Raw genomic sequence first — 25,000 nt, 5'->3', positions numbered from 1 at the left:
ACTTGTTTAATCTGTATCCTGATTCCTGACTGAGTTCTCTATCCTGAAAATTGGTATCCTGACCTGAAAATGCATTTTCTGTTTAATAAAGAGCTGGAGAGAGATGAAGACGCCTGTTACTGAACAAACACTCTATCTATAGCAATGAGTACTATCAGAATATAGAGCTATTTAACACTTATTTTAACCAAAGAAAATCACGTACCCTACCTTTATTGTCTCCGCCAGGCCGAAACGAAAGGCATGGTGAGAGAGTATGTTTTACCCTCCGTCCGTCCGTCCGTCCGTGTGTGTGTCCGTGTGTGTGTCCGTGTGTGTGTCCGTGTGTCCTGTCCGTGTGTTAGCAGCTAATCTCTGGCACCGTTGGCCCGGTCGCTGCGAAACTGTGCACACACACTCCCTGGATGCCAATTCAGAACCTCTGCTTTTCACATGGGCCTGTTATAGCGCCACCTGGAGGCCGATTTGTGCAAAACAAATTTCTTTACATTACTCCTACAGATTTTATCCAAACGTCATGAAAATCGGTACACAGTATCTCTATAGTCATGTGATCAACACAGATCTGTCCGATTTCCCATATTCCATCCTCATTGGCTAAGGTTTGCATCCAAAATTTGCAGGATTGGTCCGTTTTGAACAAAATGCCTCAAATCATGAACACAGCTTGTGATTTCCGTGAAATTTCACAAACACAATCCCACTAGGCCAAGGAAGAAATGACACCCTTTTGCACATTGGCCTGCTATAGCGCCACCAGCAGGTCTAATTTAGCAAAACACATTTTTGGAACAAAATGCCTCAAATCATGAATGCAGTGTCCGATTACCGTGAACGACCTAAGAATAAATGGCACCCTTTTCACATTGGCCTATTATAGCGCCACCAGGAGGCCACAATAACGTACCTGACCTGGCGGAGACCTGTGCTCCGAGGAGCACTTTTTCTAGTTCATATTAAACTTGTTTTCCATTAATTGCACAGATAGCTTTGTTGACTAAATTCAGTATATTGGTCACCCAAATTACCTTATTTATGAAAAACATGTATAAACTGGACAGGAGAGATATCTTGTCTAACCCAGAATATATACATTCTGATGTAAAAGGGAAAATTTTTTTTTCTTAATCATGCATTACTAAAATATTTATTATTATATTATTATGATGTAAACAACATAATTAATGAAAAACACAAGGAAGTATAGTCTGGGCTAGGGGACTATTCTTGGACCAGCCTATTGTATAGCCCAGAATATAATCCAGGGTATAAAACAGGCTAGCCCACTTTAACCCCGGTATAATTTGGCCAGGGGTATATTTTGGGCTATTACACCTGTGAGACATCAAATGTTACTGTACTGTAAGATGTACCAATACAAAAAAAATATTTAAATCTTGAATAATTGAACCACCTTCAAACTGGCGTCCCTATTTCGGTCATGTCGTTATAGGCAAAAGCTTTTCAAAATCCTTCAAAATTTGGGACCAAAATTGGTCAATTTGTTGTAAGTGGATAACTTAACATTGAGGATTGTACCGTGTAACCACAATGTAGAACTCAAACGAGCTCTGTGGATGGATTTTTAATTGTAAGACAGGAAAATAAATAAAAATAAACCAGATCAAAGTTGCGTGATTGTCTTCCACTACGTTAGTCTGTAGAGTGTGCAGCATTCTCAAAGACATATTTGTTTGTGTTGGATGTGGATTTGGGTTGAAATGGGGTTGATATACGTCACCACAGAGGCTCTGTCAACATTCTAGAGAAATAAATGGTTCCTTTCAGGTCAGAGGAGAGGGGGGACTGGCCTGTTATAGCATTGCCATCGGGCAGAAACCTCATATCTCCATTTTTCAACTTTTTATGTTTTTTTTTCTTGTAAATTAACTACCCTACTACGTTATTTATAAAAAACAGGAGGAGGTATAAACTTGACGAGATATCTGGTCTAACCCAAAATATATCAATTCTGATGTAAAAATGTAAACACATTTTAGTTTTCTTAGTAATGCTTTACTAAAATAATTATGATGTAAACAACATAATTAATGAAAAACACAAGGGGGTAAAATAATAGTCTGGGCTAGCCTTTCAGGTTAGTAGCTAAAATAGCCGATCTACAAGCTCACGTGTTTTTTTTAAATAATAATAAAAAAGGAATGATTTTGGACATGTGTGTGCGTACATATACTGTACACGTGTGCACGTGTGAGTGAGTATGTGTGTAAGGATGACATATTAGTAATTATCGGATGTGTGTTCTCTCCCAGATTCAGCAGCTGGAGGCTCAGGTGATCGATGCAGAGAAACGAGCCTTTACAGCTCACCAGCAGGTAGGATACATATCACTGATACATTACATCACTTGTGTGTATGTGAGTGAATGAGATAGTTAGTCAGTGAGTGAGTGAGTGAGCTAGTCAGTCAGTGAGTGAGTGAACAAGTCAGTGAGTGAATGAGATAGTTAGTCAGTAAGTGAATTAACTAGTCAGTGAGTAAATGAGCTAGTCAGTGAGTGAATGAGCTAGTCAGTGAGTGAATGAACTAGTCAGTGAGTGAATGAGCTAGTCTGTGAGTGAATGAGCTAGTCAGTGAGTGAATGAGCTAGTCTGTGAGTGAATGAGCTAGTCAGTGAGTGAATGAGCTAGTCAGTGAGTGAGTGAGTTAGTTAGTTAGTTAGTTAGATAGATAGTTAATTAGTTAGTTAGTTAGTTAGTGGGTGAGTGAGTGAGTGAGTGAGTGAACTAGTCAGTCAGTCAGTCAGTCAGTCAGTGAGTGACGTGAGTGAGTGAGTGAGTGAGTGAGTGAGTGAGTGAGTGAGTGAGTGAGTGAGTGAGTGAGTGAGTGAGTGAGTGAGTGAGTGAGTGAGTGAGTGAGTGAGTGAGTGAGTGAGTGAGTGAGTGAGTGAGTGAATGATACATTACATCACTTGTGTGTATGTGAGTGAATGAGCTAGTCAGTGAGTGAGTGAGTCAATGAGCTAGCCGGTGAGTGAAGGAGTTAGTCCAGTGAGTGAGTGAGTGAGTGAGTGAGTGAGTGAGTGAGTGAATGAATGAACTAGTCAGTGAGTGAGTGAATGAACTAGTCAGTGAGTGAGAGAATGAGTTAGTCAGTGAGTGAAGGAGTTAGTCCAGTGAGTGAATGAACTAGTCAGTGAGTGAATGAATGAGATAGTCAGTGAGTGAAGAAGTTAGTCAGTGAGTGAACGAGCTAGTCGGTGAGTGAGTGACTGAGTTAGTGACTAACTCAGTCACTTAGTGACAGTTAGTGACTAACTCACTAAGTCAGTGAGTGATGAATCAGGTCTGATTGTTTGCAGGTCCAGTGGATGGAGGAGAAGCTGAAGGCTCCAGACTGTGCGTCTGAAGAGAACGAGGTGGGTTTGTTTCGTCGCTGTCAGGACCTGCAGACGCTGGTCCAGGAGAAGGACGAGGCCATCTCCCTGCTGGAACAGCAGATAGAGGAGCAGGTACACCTCCATGATCTTATGTTTCTCAAACTTATTTTCATTTCAAGGACCCCCAGTTGTTAAATTGTTTTGTCTCTGGGATCCCAATTGATACTGTTAAATCCTCCGTCTTCATTTAACTCTGACAGTGTACAAATGAAGGGTCCATTTGGTTCCATTTGTACACTGTCGGAGTTACAGACCCATAAGGGTCCATTCGGATCCTAACTTTGAATCATTGAGATGGGGACCTCCTGGAGCCCTCTCAAGGGGCCCCGTAGGGAGTCCCCAGACCCCACTTTGAGAACCACGAATCTAACACACCTCTAATCATATGAATGATTATATGAATGCATGATAACTATCAATTATATGAGTGAGATATGAACATATCATTACCATGTGGTTTCCCAGAAACAGATCAGAATCCAGGATGCCAAGACAGTGGAGGAGAAGGCTGCTAAGATCAAGGAATGGGTGATGCTCAAACTCTCTGAGGTTAGATTCATACAGGGTACCCAATCCTGCTTTCCTTCCTTCCTTCCTTCCTTCCTTCCTTCCTTCCTTCCTTCCTTCCTTCCTTCCTACCTTCCTTCCTTCCTTCCTTCCTTCCTTCCTTCCTTCCTTCCTTCCTTCAGAAATGCTTATATCATGTACTGTATGTGATTAGATATTTTCATTATGGCCCTGGTACTTTCCAGGCAAACAAAATGACCCTTACTCAATTTGTGAGTGAATGAAAATAAAAAGAGTAAATATTGACTTCTGAACACCAGTATTTGTTTTATAATGTGTCTAATAATAAGCAAAATGATCAAATCACCACTCAGCTGTTAAAATGTGATACACTCTTTGATGGGTATTACCTGTTCATTTGATGTCATTCTCTCAGTTTGAGGTGGAGAACGCGTCCTTGAGAGAAACCAACAAAAAACAGGAAGCTGAGATTGTAGAACTGCAGAAACAAGTGCAGGGTAAGGGTCCAGTCCTGTTATCTACCTGCATTCATCTCCATTGGACTGCAGATCAGATCAGAAATGATGGAGGAAATGTTCAGTAAATGAACTGTTACGTGAAGCAGGGTTTGCTGAATATTGTTGGGGTGGGGAGTTGTAGATGAGATTCAAAGATTCAAAGCACCATATTTGTTATTCACTCATACTGTACAAGTACAAGCAGCGAAATGTTGGTGTGACATGCTCATGCACAGACTGTGCTCACAATAACAATACATAACAACAACAACAACAACATATAATCCAGGCAAGATGTTTTTGAGCCCAATTAGGAGGGTGGTTAGTTACAGTTTTGGACATACAAGGTTCCACCTGACAGCAACGATATGTTGTCCCTCTCAGCATTGGAGCAGAAGCGTGGGGTTGTAGGGGGACCCCCAGCCAGGCCAGGGGAGGCCCAGCGCCTCAGCAGCCTCACCTTTGGCTGTTTCCAGGTGAGGGGGAAGAGCCCCCAGGTCCTGACAGGACCGGAGCCCTCCCAGAGGACCCTCAGCACCCAGTCTGAGGTAGACACAGAGGATGGAGACAAAACTGGTAAGAAACATCCCCTCGGAAGGCACCCATGGGTGAACCGGACCTGAGTGTTAATTTAACTCTGAGCAGAGTATGTAAGTGTAAGGATAATCATAACTTCGCAGTTGGAGTTGCTATCATTGACACTTTTTACAGTAAGAAATGTTACCCATTCATCTTAATGTAACATAGTAATTTCTGAATGCCATGTGTCCCAAAGGAGAGTGTGAGCTCACTTGTGTGTTTGAAGTGTGCACAGTAAAACGTTCCTGTTGTTGGTGTCCACTGTCCACAGAGAGGTGCAGTAAGCAGCCGGACGTGACCTCGGGACCGGACATTGTCATCCAGAGACCTTCAGAGTCGTCCCCCCTGGAGGACGACAGTGCGTCCGAAAGCGTTGGCGAGAACGCGTGCGGACCCGAGTCTCGCTGCGTGTCCTCCGTCCTATCCAGCGCGGCGTCAGAGGGAGAGGGAGGCGGAGCCGGGTCGTGCGACGGCGGAGGGGGCGTGTGCGGCGCGCTCCAGTACAGCCGCCCCGGCAGCGAGACCTACCTGACGGCCTCCGACGACAGCAGCTCCCTGTTCGACGACGACCTGCAGCGCACGGAGCGCCCGCGCTTCAGCCTGGCCGGGTCCAACGAAGACGAAGGGCCGAGCGGGGACAAGGCCACCGAGGCCCAGGGGACCAAGGAGTCGGAGGACCGCTCCTCGGAGGAGCTCAACAAACGTTTCCAGTCTCAGAGACTAGACTCGTCCTCTTCCTCCAGTGAGCCCACCACCCCCAGCCCGGCCCTCACCCCCAAGCGGCCCAACCCTCCGCAGGACCCCCGGGACACCCCCGCCTCCCCCAAGCAGCCCCGGCTGAGGAATCCGGCCGGGTTTGGAGTAATGAGCGTGGCCCTGGCCAAGAAACACCTGAGCCAGCCACCCATCAGCACGGAGGTGACCCACGGACGCACCCGCAACGCCCTCAGCATGCTGCGGCCCCTCCGGCCCCAGGAGACCGACCTGGACCAGGAGCTGGACATCAGCATGGAGACGGGCAGGAACGCGCCCCTGCGGGTCCCAACCTCAAAAGCATCGACCGCCATGTCATTTTCACTGGGCTTGTCCGCCGGGCACGGCCCTGAGGAGACCCCCGAAAGTCCAGACTCTGCCAGCTCAGCACCAGGCAGCAAGCCCCCTACTCCTCCTCTACACAGATTCCCCTCCTGGGTGAGGAAATTGAAGCTTATTTTTATGTTTTTGGGTGGTGCAACCGCCCCTATATTTGGGCGGTGCAACCGCCCCTATATGTGAGGTTTGGACATCGACATTTGCTGCACTGTGATTGGCCACCATTGTACCCCCCTACAACCCTAACCCCTACACCCCTAACCCCTACACTTTCAATGCAAATCATTGGCCACCATTGTACCCCCCTAACCCTGCACCGTGATTGGCCACCATTGTACACCCCTAACCCCTACACATTCAATGCTAGCTGTAATATGATTGGCTGACTTTATTGGCTGACTCTATTCAGGACTGTGATTGGCTAGTGAAACACATGACACATGTGCATAGCCCTATAAATAGGACCATGCACTTAAAAAAAAAGTGAATCACCCATTGTGGACCAACCATTGTTTATTTATTGTTTATTGTTAATAAATAGCACCACAATATTACTTTTCTTTAAGTGAACTTCCATCACTGTGATGACCACTGTGACCACACCGCCCACTTCACACTGGGTGTGATTTTTTTCCTTTTTTTTTGTTTATTTACAGACAATTATTTAAAAAAGTGTGAATATACAGTACATCAATAAAATGCCACAAAAACATAGAGATAAACGAGATACTAATTAGCGCTTTTGTCACGTTTATCAGTGCCTTGATGATCTCTAATGTACTTTACAGGAAAGTCGTATCTATGCTGTGGCTAAGTCAGGGATCAGGCTGTCGGAGACGTCCTGCACAGACCCTGCTAGCAAAGGTATAGACAAGGACTTTTAAGGGCTTGATATACTTTGTTGCATGCAATGTCCTATTGGCTGAGTTTCTGCACCATAATCTCATGTACAACGCACTCATACTCTATACTTGTGCAGTGTGCACTAATGTCTATGTTATGAACAGTACAGCTGCTATGCTCATGCACCTTATTTCTAATACCTCATGTACATAATGTTCGGATGGATATGCTATGTGTAAATATGTAAAACGATGGAGCTTGCACAAAAACTAGTTTCACCCAATAACACAGACACACACACACACACACACACACACACACACACACACACACACACACACACACACACACACACACACACACACACACACACACACACACAATAAAGATGATTCTGATTCTGATTCAGCTACAGGAACGTTGGATTGGATAACTGATCTGTCATTTATGTTGCAGACCCTTCCCTTCAGTCCTCCTACCCCGCCTTTGTTCTCTATACATCCCTCATCTATAAGAATATGACCACACCTGTTTACACTACCCTCAAGGGGGTGAGTATGCACACACACACACACACACACACACACACACACACACACACACACACACACACACACACACACACACACACACACACACACACACACACACACACACACACACACACACACACACACACACACACACACACACACACACACACACACACACACACACACACACACTGTGACCACCAAGTTGTACCAGGGGATGTGGGGTGTAACATAATTAAAAGCCAGTATTATAACACAGTGATGGAAAATACTTTAACTAAGTACATTTTCTCAAGTGCTGTACTGTTTACTTTTACTTGAGACTTTCCTTTTTTGATACCTTATACTTCTACTCCACTAAATCTCAGAGGCAAATAATGTATTTTTTGTATATATATATTTTTTTTACTCCACTACCAGTTACTAGATTATTATAACAGAACATACATTTACTGATAAATGATTTTGCATTGTTTTATAGGTTAAGCTAACCAGCAGCACATACAGTATTTAAAATCAGCCACAACTTTACCAGCTGCAGCATTAAAGTGATGAACACATTTAACCCATCAAGACCTGAGGCTGATTCTACAAATGCCTTCTAAATCAGTAGTTCTCACGCTTTTTCGTGCCAAAGACCCCCAGAATGTATGATAGCTAGGAACATTTTGACTCTGAAATACTCAGTTAAAGTTACTGTGACGCGGAACCAAATATGAGGAGAGAATACAGAGTTCAATAAATTGGTTTATTCAGAGAATGCATTCTGAGCCATACAGAGTAAAGCAACAGTTCACATACAGTCAGTAAGTCACTCCCCTCAAGGGAGGGAGAGAAAGAGCTTGATACCTCATTATAGAGAGAAAGGGGCCCTGTGATCTGACCTTATCTTTCCGTACCAGGCACCTGGAAAGCATAAGGCTGCAATAATATGATCTCATCTCATGTTGATAAACACAGTTTAGGTTTAAGGTCATACTGACACAGAGTTACACTATTGGAAAACTCAAATAAGATCTATATGAATTTGAATATATCAATTATTTTATAACACTCCAAACATACAAATGATAAAAATAAAAGATGAAATTCTATTTATCAATGTATTTTGCCGCAGACCCCGATCGGAAAATGTTTTGTGCCAGGGTACCCCCCAGAAGAGATGATTTGTGTAGACAAATTAAAAAAAAATCAAACATTCTAATACACTTTATAGATTTTTCAAACATTAAAAAAATAATAGCAGATGTCACTGTGAGCTTGTAGATCTGCTATTTTTTTAATAGCCAACGCTAAAATCTAAAATGACACTGTTGCTTTACCGGTTTTAATGGGTTAATGAATTACTAATTACAACCCAATAATATGACTGAGAATTTCCTTTCTGCTTAATGAGTACTTTTATGTTTAGTGTTGTAAGTATATTTTGAGGCCAATACATTTTTTTTTAAATACAGGATTTTACTTGTAACAGAGTATTTAGACATTGTGGTATAGCCACTTTTATATAAGGAATAAATCTCCAAGCACTTCTTCCACCACTGCACACACAAAGATAAACATAGAGGGACTGGATGGTGTGTCAACCACATGCAGTAAATCACAACGCCCCCGGTTCAATTCCGGTGGCAGACATGTGTCTGTGGATAATGGATATCGTCGCTGTCGGGCAGAAATCTTGTATCTGTAGATCTCAACTTGTTATGTCGAACTACGAGCTCACCGCGACGTGCTGTGAGCTTTTAGATCAGCACTTTTTACTATGTTTTTTTTTACAAGTGAAAGTGCTTATTCTGTGTCTGGGTAAATAATAACTACATTGCATCCATTGGTTCCATTAGTTTTTTTTTCTCCAGTTTTGGACATACAAGGTTTCCACCCGACAGCGACCATAGGCTGTCTATGTCTTGCTCATGTTTTTAAATTTAGTTGTATAGTTGTATTTTATCGTTCTTTTATTTTGTTGAATTTGTTGCACTCTTTGTTATGGTTTTGTAATTTGTTGCACTGCTCTGGTCAGGTCCCATTTGAAAAAGAGGTTTCATACCTCAATGTGACTCTCCTGGTTAAATAAAGGTTACATACACATACTGTAGTGTACAAGTTGCATGTCCTTCGCCTGCTCTGCGCTCAGTTTCCTGTTTCTCTCTACACTCCTATCAAATTAAAGCAAAAAAAAGACTTAAAACATAAATAAACATAGAGAGGCAATTGAAGTAGCGGGGGAGGGGGACAAGGGAAACTTCAGCGTCGGTCTGTGTGCACACAGTAAAATCCTCAGTGCTGGGGGCACCGATGGCCAAGTCGTTAAAGGGATAGTTCAGCCAAAAGAATATATTTTTTTCTATCGATCAGTCACATCGATTCTATCGATTTTTGTCGCATTCCTAAGCCAATAATTTGATGACCAGCGGACCGGTAGGCACAAAGGAGACTCTTTGTGTCTCCTACCGGAACCGCTGCCGGTCATGAAATTATTGGCTTAGGGCCAATGCGATGCCATGGAGTGACTAATCGATAGAAAAAAAGTCATTTTGAGGGTGAACTATCCCTTTAAGGCGTGTACCACATAGGCTTTGATGCCTGACAGCGTGTCCTGGTTCGATTCCTGAGACCGGCGGTGGATTTGCTGCATGTCACTCCCTGACTCTCTCCCTGTTTCCTGTCTCTCTCTCTCCAGTGTCCTATCGAAATAAAGGTGAAAAGCCCAAAAACTAAAAATCTATATAAAATCCTCAGTGTTGATGAGAGTTAAATAATCACGGAGGATTTCACTGTGCATCTAAATGTGTCATTGCGTGTGCGTGTGTGTGTGTGTGCGTGTGCGTGTGCGTGTGTGTGTGTGTGTGTGTGTGTGTGTGTGTGCTCCTTTGACCCCCTGCAGAAAGCCACGTTGTTGAGCAGCAGTCCGTTCTCTGAGGAGTCCTCCAGCTCAGAGGAGTCCTCCAGTTCAGGGGAGGAGGAGGGATCCTTCTGCAGCTCCAACACCTCTGGCTCCAGCTGCCGCAAGGACAGCACCCCTGGCAGCCCCCGCTCCCTGAAGAGAGGTACTCCAGGGTTCAAATGGTTAAGAACTGGCCAGTGGGTTGGCTCACTGCAAAGGTTGCTGGTGCAATCCCTGGCACAGGCTGGAGTTGCTTTATACCAGTTGTAAACTTGTGATTGGAGGATAGTAGATCTATGGTTCGTGCGTGCATTAGGGTGCATCAAAAAATACAAATTTAACCTGCTGATCTGTTAATGTGATAAAAGTGTTCCAATGCATGTTACAACATGTTACAACATATGCAAAATATTTTTGCAATACGAGGTGATTTAGAGGTGCAACAGCCATCAGCTTTTATGGCAAAAGGGGGTAACCAGCATACTATGCATGTTTCTACCTTTTGTTTATTTATAATAAAAAAAAATCTAATTTAATATTACTGCCATCACCAACACATTGTGCATAATGCACTTCCAGCTACAACTTTCATTTCAACATTCAACATAATGTTTATTTGGTAGCCACGCTAACCTGAGAAAATCAAGGACAATTCTAATGCTAACGAAGCACAATGCTGTGAGGCAAAAAGACTCCACCTGAAGACAATTGAGGTAATCTACTCTCCATTCTTTGTGTTGATGTTTTGGGAGCTGCCCGGCAGGCACGCTTTACCAAGGAGCAGCAGGAAATGACAGTGAAGTCCAGAATGGCGATGTTGGAGAGCGAAAGTGATGAGCATAGCGAAACAGAAGACTGGCACCACAGCCTGCATTCCACCCTACATCCTCAGCCGGCCGAGTCTCGTGTCACTGGCTACTCTGTTGAAGATCACACCGATGCAGCAGGCTGCCTTCGCACGCAAGTTCAGAGTTGTTAAGAGCGGTAATTGTGCAAATATTTCAGCATCCTACGCGACAGCAGATCGATCACGCCGCCAAGTGCTGGAGGCTGTCAATAAAGAACCACCACAAGCAGTGGACACCATCTCCTATGTGCACCCTGCACTGGGAGAGCAAGTTGACACTGATGTTCAGAAATGTGCGCCAGTTGGAGGAGCGTTTGACAGTGGTGGTTGGAGATGCGGAGCAGCTCAAACTGCTTGGTGTGCCAGCATATACAAAGAGGAAAGACGAGGCGTGCAGAGAGATCATCGCCCGGCTGACATACAAGCTACTGCAGGACTGGTGCTGTGACGACCAGGTTATCAACATGGTATTGACACCACTGACTACTATTTTTGAATAATAACCATGTCCGACATAATTCTCTACAACAGCACTTCTTTATGTCTGAGTCATAGTGTAGGGAACTTTGTCAGAGCACCCGTTGTACTCGTCTGGCTGACTCTGTGTCCCTTTGTGCCCATATATGGAGATCTCCGTTTCTGTCTGTCTACGGTTAGTCTAAGGTTTTTCTCTAGTGTGGATATGCTGGTGTTTCTTCAGGTTACCTGACTGACTGAAACTCTTGTCACACAGTTTACAGTGGAAAGGTTTTTCTCCAGTGTGGATAAGCTGGTGTTTCTTCAGGTTACCTAACTGACTGAAACTCTTGGCACACAGTTTACAGTGGAAAGGTTTTTCTCCAGTGTGGATACGCTGGTGTTTGTTCAAACTATCTAACTCAGTGAAACTGTTGTTACATTGTTTACAGTGGAAAGGTTTTTCTCCAGTGTGGATACGCTGGTGTGTCTTCAGGCTACCTAACTGACTGAAACTCTTGTCACACAGTTTACAGTGGAAAGGTTTATCTCCAGTGTGGATAAGCTGGTGTGTCTTCAGGTTACCTAAATGACTGAAACTCTTGTCACACAGTTTACAGTGGAAAGGTTTATCTCCAGTGTGGATACGCTGGTGTGTCTTCAGGTTACCTAAATGACTGAAACTCTTGTCACACAGTATACAGTGGAAAGGTTTATCTCCAGTGTGGATACGCTGGTGTGTCTTCAGGCTACCTAACTGACTGAAACTCTTGTCACACTGTTTACATATGTGAGTTTTCTTTACTGTGTCAGTCAGATAATGCCTCTTTACTTCCGATTGCGTTAAAGTCTTGGTAGACTGTTGACTACTGTAAGGTCTTTCTTCTTCTGAGTTTCCTTGCTGCTGGCTTGTTGTCAGGAACAGTGGGTTCATCGTTAAGCTGCTGCTATGCATGGGCTGCAATGGTCCAAGAATGTAACTAATGATGTGTGACCTTACTATCCAGGATTGGTTACAGGGCAATTACCAGCTGAATATGAGGTGTATGGATCTCCGCTAATAGCTCCTCTTGTAGGTGCTGAAGGCTTCCTCTAGGTCTCTCTCCATGTGTGTCATACACACTGTGCAGTCTGGTTTTAAGCTGAGCTGATTCAAAGCTCATGTCATCATTATGTTGTCACTATGATGTCAGCCATGCCCAAATATGGAGTCATTTACTGAGATAAAGTTTCAGCCCAGTCAAACCTCAATTGTCTTTCAGTATGAAATTAAGTTCTAACATGAAAAAATAATTTATACCAGCTCGTGCCAAGCTAAACAATAAAAACTGCAGTATTAAATAACATAATTATCCTTTAAACACTGTTTAAGAGACATCACACATTTCATTGTTATTAATGAATTTGTTTTAACTTTAAAATCTGTAGTTCGTTTATTTGGCCACTGGATGGCGGCCTGGGCTTTTTTAGCGCTGTTTAAAGCCACACCCCTTTTGCCGGGTAGGCTGTATATAAGAAATGAAGGGCACGCCGCCATTTTGAAGGAAATGCACAATCCTTAGCCTGTTCCTTGAACAGCTCTCTAGCGAGCTGGTAAAAAAATGGAAAAGATAAACTAGACTAGAGAGCAGTCACGGGTTGCCAACCAAGGGGGTGCAAACGTCAGAAGGCAGAGTTATAGTCAATTAGAATGGAATCTGAGTGATACATCTTGATCAAATGACCCCAGATAGGCGCTCGGGTGGCACAGTAGTAAAGTTTCTGCACACCAATGCGGAGGTTATGGGTTCGAATCCACCGTGGTGCAGCCGGCTTTGTCGAGTGTCACAATATTGGCCTGTGTTTGGGGGAGGGAAGCCAGGCACGGAGGGTGATATTTGTCAATGCAAGTACTCCTATGGGCTGGTGTGGCAACTGCCAGCAGGGAGTGTTGGGCGGGGTTGAGTAGGACGAAGGACGTCAAGTGCTGTGACGACCAGGTTATCAACATGGTATTTGACACCACTGCTCTGGTCCGGGTGCCGGCATCACATTGGTGAGGTGCTCCTCAGCCACATTTTCACTGATCTCAAGGTGGAGACGTTACGCTCACCAGAGGTTACTTTGTTTAGGCGTCTGCAGGACAACTGGAACTTGCTGCCGGCCTGCCGCACAATTACAGTGGCCCATTGTCCCGCTACATTACTGCCAATGCCGAACAACAGTTCCTGGGCAAGTTACGTGCTGAACTTGCTGTGTGTACTGCAGCAGTGATAGACTACAAGCGAGGCGACTACCACAAGTTTGTGCAGCTGTGTCTTGTCTATCTGGGTGCAGATGATGCAGCACAGACTGCAGTATACTTTCAACGGTCGGGAGCTCTGCACAAGGCGTGCTGGATGGCCAAGCTCCTCTACACTCTCAAGCTGGCTTTGATGGAGCAGCATATCGCCTTGCTTCCCCAGGGCACCATCACCACATGGCAGTAGGTGCTGAAGATTCGGGTGTTTGCCAACTTCATTATGCACATCTACGCAACATGGTGGCTGACCTGTGACATAGCCGTAGATGCCGCATAGAATGACCTCAAACTCTACCACAACCTACAAGTCTGTTGACGAGGGCATTGCAACATCAGCCATGAAAGCGCTGAAGAGGCACCTCAGGTACCTGACCGGTGAGATGCTGCCCCTGGCACTCTTCAGCACCAAGGTGCCAGCTGCGTCGTGCACTTGTGGATGCCATCTTGGAGCACAAGCTAAATGATCTTCCCATGCAAGCCCCAAAGCAGCGCTTTGGCACTGGTTTTGGCAAGCCAAAGCTTCCAGTCCTCTCGCCGACCACCAGGTTGGCCGACCTCGCCAATCCAGACTGCTGGTTCGGTATGCACCAGCTGCACATCGATCCAGAATTTCTCTCACTCAATGTAGAGGATTGGGCTACCAGTGCATCATTCCAGGCAGGTGTGGTGAATGTGCGTGCCATCAACATTGTGAATGACTGTGCCGAGCGTGGAGTCAAACTCACAACAGACTTTGTGGCAGCAGCCAAGAGTGAGCAACATCTGCAGAATCTGCAGGCAGTTGAGCATGACCACTGTGAACAGCCCAATCTTCGCTGCTGCAAGCGCAAGCTGAACACAGTGTTTTTTTTGTTTTTGTTAGAATGTTTTTCAGTGATATTCAATGAAAATGTCAATGTTTCTTCTTAAATAAACACATTTTGCTCTTTTCAAAAACATCTTCTCAATAACTATTTGCTGTATTTTTGAGAACTTGCCATGTTATGTTATCAAGAAATGGGAGTTCAAAAAGCACCCAAAATGGCACTTTTTGGCAAAATTTGACATGCTGCGTTGCACCTCTAAATCTGAGTGAATTTCCCCCAAACGTTGCACAAATCATTTGTATAGCCATTGGAACAAAATGCAACACCTAACAGTTTTATATTTTGAGATAAAAAATGTTGCATTGCATTTTGATGCACCCTAGCGTGCATGCACGAGCGACATATGTCGCTGATTAAAGTAGCAAGAGGGTGTGAAACATTAAACAGCCATTTACAAAGATCAAGACTTAGTATTTGGCCTTTGGCTTCTGCTGAAGACAGATTTCACACGCTTGTGGATGAATAGATTGATTTCGAAACCCCTCCATGGATAAACACATTTTTAGCTTATTAACCTTTTAATGTAACCTAAAATCCCTTTATTTTAACATCATATGTGCAATGACTTCAATCCTAACCACTCTTTTGTATCCCTCTCGCTGGCAGCTGTGTCCATGTCTTCAATGACATCAGAGAGTGACTACGCCATTCCTCCTGATGCCTACTCCACCGACACCGAGTGTTCTGAACCTGAACAGAAACTCCCCAAGACCTGCTCCTTAAACAGCGACAACGGCAAGAGTGTAAGGATGCCTTCACTCAGTCAGTACACAACTAAACTAAGATGGTAGTAGTGTTGATTTTGACAGCAAATTTTTATTTCGTTTTAGTCATAGTCTTTTGAATAAAATTTCATTTAGTTTTTAGTCATATTCTAGTCATCTGAAAAGTTTTAGTCTAGTTTTAGTCGACTAAATATCATAAGATTTTAGTCGACTAAATCTACAGTTGATGTTGATGTTGTTGATTGTTAGTGGTTGTTGAAAATAGCCGATCTACTAGCTCACACTTGTAGATCTGCTATTTTCAGAGCGCAACACCCGAGCGCAACCAAACATAAAATTACTTATCTTAGTTCTACTGGATCTCTTCTCCACAAAACCTGTACTGTACATGGCTGTAGCTGTATAAATCAGGCTAAATAGCTACGTATTCACTATTCACCTGTCATACCTATCGCATGATGTAGGAACCAATGGAAAAGTCTGGCTACTTGCTGAAGATGGTGAAGACCTGGAAGAAAACCTGGAAGAGACGCTGGTTTGTCCTTAAAGATGGAGAGCTGCTCTACTATAAGTCACCAGTGTGTTTATTTCATTGTTTTTTCAATTTCACTGCTGTTGTATGTATCATCAATTTCTTGTTTTCATATTGTTTAAAATGATGACTCAACATAATGCTGTAATGCTGTATGTGTCATCAATTTGTCTTTATCATATTGTTTAAAATGATGACTCAACATAATGCTGTATTGTCAAAGAACAATTTTGACTAGTACATTTTGAATTCCAGACTTTTACTTGTAACAGAGTATTTATATATTGCAGTATTGATACTTTTACTTAAGTAAAAATATACTAGTACTTTTTCCACCTCCGCTGGTATGTCTTTGCCTGCTCACTAAAACTAAAAAGTAACTCTGTCCCTTTGATCTGGTCTCTAGAGTGACGTCATCAGAAGACCTCAGGGGCAGATAGAGGTCAACGCCACTAGCAGCATCACCCGTGGAGACGGCAAACAAGTTCTCCAGGTATTGATTCCTGCTTGAGAGAAGGAAAATAAAATGGTTCCTCAATTAAGTAAGCTCTGTTAAAACAATGTGACACCATAGACAAAACAGTTAATCAGTGTTGAATATTACTGCAGGCCATATGCTCCATGAGTATCTCCCCCTTTTTACAAAAGTGTACCATTTTAGAGAATGGAGTCATAATTATGTCTTCAGGTATTGCAATGATGCAGATAACACTTACTTTTCCAAGCTGGATAGATAACATTGTGAAATGCAAATATTCAATCATTCAAATGCAATATTTACCCATGAAATGGCTGGAGGTGGAATTCTAAAACATTTTCAGCAATATGTTCCCTCACCCCTGGTGCCAGATAGATATAAAATATGTCTTGTCTTGTCTTGTCATTGGATCCCTGCGTATCATCCGATAGTTTAACCAAAAACTTGGTAGAGAGCAACACTATAGCGCTGTGTACAATGTATGTAGAGTAGTATAATAATTGATTTCATGAACTAAATGATTTCTGTAAAACAAGTTTTGGGCTTTGCAGAGAAACACCAGCACTTCACTTCAAAATACCCGCACTTCATTTCAAAACAAGACTTCATATTGTGTGTGTGTGTGTGTGTGTGTGTGTGTGTGTGTGTGCGTGTGTGTGTGTGTGTGTGTGTGTGTGTGTGTGTGTGTGTGTGTGTGTGTGTGTGTGTGTGTGTGTGTGTGTGTGTGTGTGTGTGTGTGTGTGTAGATAGTGACAGGGAAGCGGGTGTACTACCTGAAGGCAGACTCTCCCAACCTGCTGGAGGAGTGGTTGAGGGTCCTACAGAGCGTTCTGAGGGTCAAGGCCGCCAGCCCTCTCTTCACCCAGCCTGACATCCGTCCGGCCATGAAAGGACTGCTCATCAAGGTTGGGTTGCCAACCGTCCCTTGAAATACGGAATCGTCCCTTATTTTGAAACTAAAAGACGTATCCCTTATTGAACTGAAGGGACACAAATGGTTCCTTATTTTTTGGGGTCAATCAATGACACACATGATCTTACAAGTTCAAACAGCTCACATACATATACTATAATACATGTTGTTAAAATGTATCTACAGTGAGATTTTATCTTTTTTCTCGGCATCCCTTATTTTTCTTGGAAATAAGGGACTCCCAGCCGGGTGTTCGGATTTGAATTTCAGGTAGTTGGCAACCCTATCTCTAACCCACAGACACCACCTGATGCTGAACATTTAATACTGATTTATATCCTTAGTTATATAAAATAGCTACAAATTTACAAGCTCAATACGTTGCGTGACATGTTGTGAGCTTGTATTTCAGGCATATTAATTCATTTGAAATGTATTTTGTCTCTTTACCAGGTGAAGCATGGCTACTCTAAGAGAGTGTGGTGTGCCCTAATCGGTAAAACTCTGTACTACTTCCGCAGCCAAGAGGACAAGGTAATATAAAGCAGCACTCCAAATATCTTTGAATTCTTAACGGTCATTAATTGAATGTGGTTTGCCAGTTGTCACGGCCAAATTACCCAGTGAATTATTATCTGCTCAATCAGTAGTCATTTCTAGGCTTTTGGCTAAATATTGCCCTCGGTGGTGAACACAGTCAGAGCTCATTTAGTTAGCACATCAGATACAGATAATTATACATCGAATGTATAAGTGGGCAAAATACCTAACACCTAAGCTCAGGCGTTCGTCGCGCTTATTTTACCATGATATTCAAACCAAAACCGAGATAATTAAATGAAGTCAGTCATGCACATTCATGCACGCACACATCTGTGCACCATAGGCATTTTCATCAGGATGGGGGACAATTATTTTCACTTTAAGCACACCTAATGACTACTACACCTTCCAACAGAACAGAACATCATGATAAACGGATAAACATGATAAATGTAAGCACTGAAAACAACTGTTATTATTGTTATTGTGGTGAAAACCCGGGTTATTTTAGTCACATATATTTGTCGGGACTTGGGGACACCCAACTGGGACAATCCCAGACTAGCTGGGACGTCTCTAGTCACACGCATGTTTATTCCATGGAACGGGAAAAGGGTCTGACTCTGTATGTAATTCTCAATCCAGCAGCCTCAAACACATCCTGTGGTTTCGTTTGCCACTAACCGGTCGACCAGCTGCCTTCAATTCACTTTATTAGCACTTTCCCATGATGTCAGTCATGCCTCCCAGGTAGCCCACATGACCTGGTCTGATACACCAACTGACCACAGAAGGGAATTTTCTCATTCGACCGTGACATAATTACATATTTCCCATAATCCATAGTGACGCACGGATTACAACATCACACCAATAAAGACCCATAATCACAATAGACAGTCCATTTTTTTACCTTTACTCATCTTGTGAATTCTGCAAAACTCATCAGGATAAACCTCACTTTATTTCACTGTCATAAAACGTATACAGGACAATATGTGACTGCATTGTTATAAAAACGGCAAAACGTGCTAGCTTGCATTCATGCACGTGCGCATGCACAAGTGCATGTGCCTGAATGTTTGTGTGTATCTGTATGTAATATATTTGTTTGTCCTGCTATGTGTATTCGCACCCACACAGTAAAATCCTCTGCGTTCATTTATCCATTTGTAACCTTCGAGGCACGGTCAAACAGTTGCGTTGGATGGCAGGAAGTGCCAGTTCATTTGTCATGGTGCATCAAAATGTTTTCATATTGAGCATGCATAATGTTTTTTTATGAGTGCATATATTTTCATGTTGCGTGCGTGCATGTCTCTGTCCTCACTCCAAACTCACTAGTCAAACGAACTGCACATCCAGAAAACCGGCAATTTGTTGGCACTGCTCACAGCCCCGTAAGATAACGTTTAGATGTGCTACTCTGACGCTTAATGTCTGACTGTACCTTGAGAGTCCATTTGTACATCCTCAGCGTTAAAGTGACACTCTGTGTTTTACTGTGCAGTTCCCGCTGGGTCAGATCAAGCTGTGGGAGGCACGGGTGGAGGAGGTGGACAGGTCACGTGACTCAGACGAGGACTTGAAAGCATGTGGGCAAAGCTTACAGTCCACGTCCTTCACCATCGCCATCCACCCGCAGGAACAAGGCCCCACCTACCTGCTCATAGAATCACGTCACGAAAAGGTCAGTGGGCAAACATATGATATCAAGACCCTAACAGCACACCTTTAATAATGGGATTCAACCATTTCAACCTACAGTCGATTATGCCACGATGCACACATATAGATCCATACTTTGGTGTAGATTTGATGGGAAAAAAGCCAAGTACTGTTGCAACTCAGATCCGTTTCACTAAGACTAGACTGGTTCATTTAACTCAGAGGGTGTGACCAAATGTAACCAAATGGACCCACAAGTTCCTGATTTTGTGAGTTTTTTATTTATCCTCCCATCGCACCCATCCTGATGGGTCTGTAGGAGTCCTGGCTGTACCATCTAGCTGTGGCAGCTGGCACCACATTGGGAAAAGTTGGTACAGAGTTTGAACAACTGGTGGGGAAACTGTTTCAACTGGATGGGGAGCCAAGTGAGTATCACTGTATCCATGGAGAGACATACCCCCTCTGTGTCTGTCTGCCTGTCTGCCTGTCTGTCTGTCTGTCTGTCTGTCTGTCTGTCTGTCTGTCTGTCTGTCTGTCTGTCTGTCTGTCTGTCTGTCTGTCTGTCTGTCTGTCTGTCTGTCTGTCTGTCTGTCTGTCTGTCTTTCTATTTGACTAATTTCAAAAGTCTTTATTGACTTGTCTCATCATCTCTCATGTTGTCAGAGCAGTAATACATGTAACATGTAATACTAACAACAACAAAAACAAAATTTGCTTAAATATTAAGTAAATGTACTCTCTCTCTCTCTCTCTCTCTCTCTCTCTCTCTCTCTCTCTCTCTCTCTCTCTCTCTCTCTCTCTCTCTCTCAGACTCTCAGATCTGGAGGCATCCAGTGTTGTGCTTCAGTAAAGATGCTCTGTCATCCCCTCTCACCACATTGCCCTCACAGGCCCTGCAGACAGAGGCTGTTAAACTCTTCAAGGTGTCTTAATTCAATTTAACACATTGGCACATTCTATTAAATAAAACCGTGGGCTGCCAGAAGAGGCCAGAACGCAGATCTGCGTTCTATTGTTTAATTGTGGTTTAATAGACGATCGCGCTGTTTTCTATACATTCCAAGATCAGTTTCGCTTTCCACTTACCTCCGCCTCACCCGGAAGCAAAATCAGCGATTTCCGTTTCCGGTTTCCGGTTTTAGCTTGAACAATTCGATTTTTATGCCAAAATAGGGCAAAACACGGTTTTTCACACGGTATAAAAAACGAAAGGAGAGACCCGCTTGTATATTTCTTTACTCTGGACGACGAAAAGTTATCGTCGTTGTGTATACCAACGATCTGAAATCCGATCCGATGCTAAGCTAAGCATTTCCGCTCCACGGAAGTGGGGCGGAAATACGTCTACAGCCACCGGATATGACGTTTACAGCCTATTTGGGAAGCGGAGAAGAAGAAAATGGTGACACAGAGAGAAAACTTAACTGTTTCAGTGCGTCTCTATCTGTCGTGTGTGTTTATAAACACAGCCAGATAAACGATCAACAAACGATCAACAATTCTGTGATCGGTTGAAAAGGGTTATAAAACGCAAATTGCTGGCAAGGGGTGAGTGAGTACATTATGAATAAACTCTGGCAGTCAATGTGTTAATCTATCCTAATTCAGTTCAGACATGAAAGAACTATTCCATTAACATGTCTCTTAACATTCATCTCTGTCCCGTCTGTCATCATCTCTCTCTGCAGACATGTCAGCTCTTCATAAACGTGGCCATCGATGCTCCGGCTATCGACTACCATGTGTCCCTGGCCCAGAGTGCCTTGCAGGTGTGTCTGACCCACCCCGAGCTCCAGAACGAGTTCTTCTGCCAGCTCATTAAACAGACCCGCAAGAGGCAGCCCCAAGGTCAGCCTGGGCCCCTGCAGGTACACACTTCCACCCCTAGGTGGCAGCACTACTACGTGTTATGGCTTGGCATTGCATGGAGTTTCATTTGAGCATGAGTAGTTTATTTACAGTTATACTGTTGGTATATACAGATTAAATATGAACCCTGAAACAACCTGTTTTGGCCCAGCGCCCCCTATCCAATATACAGGTCCCTTACCGCCCCAACACCAATTAGAATTTACTAAAATTTTGTGCACTGAAAAATAATGTTTATTATTGTGTTGTTATAATTTAGAAAACATCTCATTCAATGCCAAATAACACATTTGACATTGAACTGGACTGTTACACCGTTACTTCCCAGGGTGCAAAAAAAAAGTCTGTGATGATTGTAAGTAGAATTGTATTCCATTAAAATAGGCCAGGGACTGCCATATTATTATTTACTATTAAACATCAACAAAAATTATGAATTGGAACTTCAAACACTAATTGAGTCTCCTTGTTGATCACAAACTAGGACCACAATGGAAAAAAGTCCCCACGATCTTTTTACCCCAAGTGTGCCCCTGTGCTGTTTACCTTTTTGACTAATAAAGTATTCAACCAATCAATCAATCAATCCATCAATCAATCAAAAGAACAGCAATCAAAAGGCAATAATTAGGTGCTGAACTGTATCAAACAAGAATTCTTAACAAGCATTCTTATTAACTGTTACGCTGCAAAATACAGAACAGCATTATAGACTGCAGGCTGCAGGCAAAGACAGCTTGATTGATTGATTGATTGATGTACTTTATTTAGTAAGACATGAGAACATCAGTACATGGAAGTACAAATTCACAATACGAGGTCTACTAAACTGGGAGACTCATTAAGCACTGAGCTTGTTTAAGATGAGATCCCCATGCACACAAATCATGATGACATATAAGAGACAGACAGATATACACACTACTATACAGAGAAGAGTGAAAAAAATGTACAAGAGAAGAAAAAGAAATAGGGGGGGGGGGTGTAGGGGGGTAGGTTAACCTGGGGTAGCTACAGAAATGTATCTTATATTGGCCAATGAGTTGACATGAAATAATGTACAGTACATCGCATAATGGATATAAATAAAAGGCTGTTACAAAATAAATGTTGCAAAATAAATGTGACTTAATTCATAATCATAGACAACAAATAATACTGCCTCTCCCTCTGCTCCTAATAATTAGGATGGGTAAATGCAGAGGGTGTGCAAATGTACTTGGCAAATATCCAACAACTAAAGGGAACACATTTATTATATTTATTAATATAGACATAGCAGCCCCTCCTAATGGAATCTAATGAACAAGCAATGTCGCAGCACATTGAGATAGTTCTACGGCTTAATCAAGTGTGTCTGGCAAATAAATTAGCCCTTATTTACCTGATAAGCACAAAACAAATTGATCTTTTACTCTATGGCTCCTCTCTAAACTCATAATAATAAATGATAATGCCGCTGCACCAGGATTTGTCCTTCATAGAGTCCGCATAGCGCATAGCTGGTCTCTCATATATAAACATAGAAATAAGAGTATGGTTAAGTTGATGAGTTACAGCTAGAAATCATTGCACATTGCAAATCATTGCAACTTTATATACTAATTAACATTTGTATATAGGTATTACTTGTACTGTCAACACAGAAGTTAATCAGCAGTGTGTTTTATGTCCTGATCTGTAGGGCTGGCAGTTCCTGGCCTTGTGTGTGGGGCTGTTCCTCCCCCAGCATCCTTTTTTATGGCTGCTGCAGGGCCACCTCAAAAAACACGGAGACTCCAGGTGAGCATAGAGGAAGCCCTGACTTTGGCATTCATATTGTTTTATTATTATGTTGTAATATCATGATATTGTTTCGTTCATTTCTATTTACTCATATTATTTGATACGGTAATGATGCCTAAGACCTCGTTATGTGAAACGTATTTTATTAGTCTAATGCTAGCACAGAGGTATTGCAGTCACTTCTGTCCATGTCTCTGTGTCTGTAACAGCCATTGCACATAGGTTAACAGTTGACTACGGACATGAATTATCTCATATTTTACATTTACAAATGTAAAATATGAGAATATGTAAACGTGTACATTTGTACACTCGCATAGTTGCGAGTGAATCATCTTTAACATGACGTGACATGATTGACCTGTGTGTCATGGCTCTCCTCGCTGCCATCAGGACAGAGGTGGGGAAGTATGCCATCTACTGCCAGCGCTCGCTGGAGAGGACCCAGCAGAAAGGGGAGCGCCAGGCCAGGCCATCGCGTATGGAGATCCTGTCTATTCTGCTGAGGAACCCCTGCCACCACTCTCTGCCATTCAGTGTGCCTGTGCACTTCCTCAATAACACCTATCAGGTCATTAATACAGTACAGTACACTGTCATTTCTGCAACTCTCAGAGTTACCAATGGCTAAATTAACACAGGTTATTTACTGTTTATCTTACGTGTATTTATGTGAAATGATGTACTGTCCTGTTTTGGTCCTTGTATCATTGGGTTTTTGGAACTCACGCACACGCACGCACGCACACACACACACACACACACACACACACACACACACACACACACACACACACACACACACACACACACACACACACACACACACACACACACACACGCACACGCGCGAGCGCGCACACACACACACACACACACACACACACACACACACACACACACACACACACACACATGCACAATGTATTGCTGACCACAGCGATTAAGAATAGTTGTACTGATTATTGCTTCTCTGTCCATAGGTGGTGAGCTTCGATGCCTCCACCACAGTGGAGGAGTTCCAGTGTCGTCTGAACCAGGACACCGGCATAAGGAAAACTGGCCAATCAGGGTTCAGTTTGTACACAGATGACCCAACTGGACGTGATCTGGAACACTGCCTGCAAGGACGCATCAAGGTACTGCGGCTTGATTGATGATGTCATGTCCCTCAAACCCTCAAACAAACACACACACACACACACACACACACACACACACACACACACACACACACACACACACACACACACACACACACACACACACACACACACACACACACACACACACAGTAACATCGTCAATGCTAATTTATCCATTTGTAACTCTGATACAGTAGTGTACAGATGTAACCAAATGGACCATTAAACGGTTCCATTTCGTTACATTAGTACACTCGCAGAGTTAAACTAACTCTCAGCACATGCACTTACGTACATGAAGCTTTCTCTGTTTTATGAAATCCCTGCAGCAGTGAATGCTGAACACTACTTCCTTGTTTTGTTTGCGTGTATCCTCCACACAGATCTGTGACATCATTTCCAAGTGGGAGCAAGCTTCTAAGGAACAACAGACGGGCAAGTCTGAACATACGAGGACCGTCCGACTCACCTACAAGAACAGGTAGAGGGAGGAGCCCCTGGTTAAATGAACAGTCACCCCACACTGACACACG

The 25,000-nt window shown here is 43.2% G+C and overlaps 1 protein-coding gene across 2 annotated transcripts in view; it reads left to right on the top strand.

The window, feature by feature from the left end:
• The window catches only part of plekhh2 (pleckstrin homology domain containing, family H (with MyTH4 domain) member 2), a 47,821-nt gene that overhangs the window by 19,447 nt on the left and 3,374 nt on the right, over nucleotides 1-25,000 (top strand). For both annotated transcript variants that reach the window (XM_080450042.1, XM_080450041.1), the window contains exons 3-24: nucleotides 2,274-2,336; nucleotides 3,323-3,472; nucleotides 3,866-3,949; nucleotides 4,344-4,425; nucleotides 4,810-5,001; nucleotides 5,276-6,195; nucleotides 6,885-6,960; nucleotides 7,396-7,490; nucleotides 10,357-10,519; nucleotides 15,413-15,549; nucleotides 15,996-16,109; nucleotides 16,470-16,556; nucleotides 17,288-17,446; nucleotides 17,908-17,988; nucleotides 19,508-19,687; nucleotides 19,985-20,093; nucleotides 20,479-20,591; nucleotides 21,357-21,536; nucleotides 23,222-23,319; nucleotides 23,716-23,893; nucleotides 24,306-24,461; nucleotides 24,851-24,948. In XM_080450042.1, coding sequence (XP_080306168.1) covers nucleotides 2,274-2,336; nucleotides 3,323-3,472; nucleotides 3,866-3,949; nucleotides 4,344-4,425; nucleotides 4,810-5,001; nucleotides 5,276-6,195; nucleotides 6,885-6,960; nucleotides 7,396-7,490; nucleotides 10,357-10,519; nucleotides 15,413-15,549; nucleotides 15,996-16,109; nucleotides 16,470-16,556; nucleotides 17,288-17,446; nucleotides 17,908-17,988; nucleotides 19,508-19,687; nucleotides 19,985-20,093; nucleotides 20,479-20,591; nucleotides 21,357-21,536; nucleotides 23,222-23,319; nucleotides 23,716-23,893; nucleotides 24,306-24,461; nucleotides 24,851-24,948 — 3,515 coding nt within the window. The remainder of the gene's footprint in view (nucleotides 1-2,273; nucleotides 2,337-3,322; nucleotides 3,473-3,865; nucleotides 3,950-4,343; nucleotides 4,426-4,809; nucleotides 5,002-5,275; nucleotides 6,196-6,884; nucleotides 6,961-7,395; nucleotides 7,491-10,356; nucleotides 10,520-15,412; nucleotides 15,550-15,995; nucleotides 16,110-16,469; nucleotides 16,557-17,287; nucleotides 17,447-17,907; nucleotides 17,989-19,507; nucleotides 19,688-19,984; nucleotides 20,094-20,478; nucleotides 20,592-21,356; nucleotides 21,537-23,221; nucleotides 23,320-23,715; nucleotides 23,894-24,305; nucleotides 24,462-24,850; nucleotides 24,949-25,000) is intronic.

This window comes from Gymnoscopelus braueri (genome assembly GCF_963280865.1).
Source record: "Gymnoscopelus braueri genome assembly, chromosome: 14".
Classification (NCBI taxonomy): domain Eukaryota; kingdom Metazoa; phylum Chordata; class Actinopteri; order Myctophiformes; family Myctophidae; genus Gymnoscopelus; species Gymnoscopelus braueri.
The sequence above is the reverse complement of the archived record's forward strand: the minus strand, read 5'-3'. Positions and strand labels throughout refer to the sequence as shown.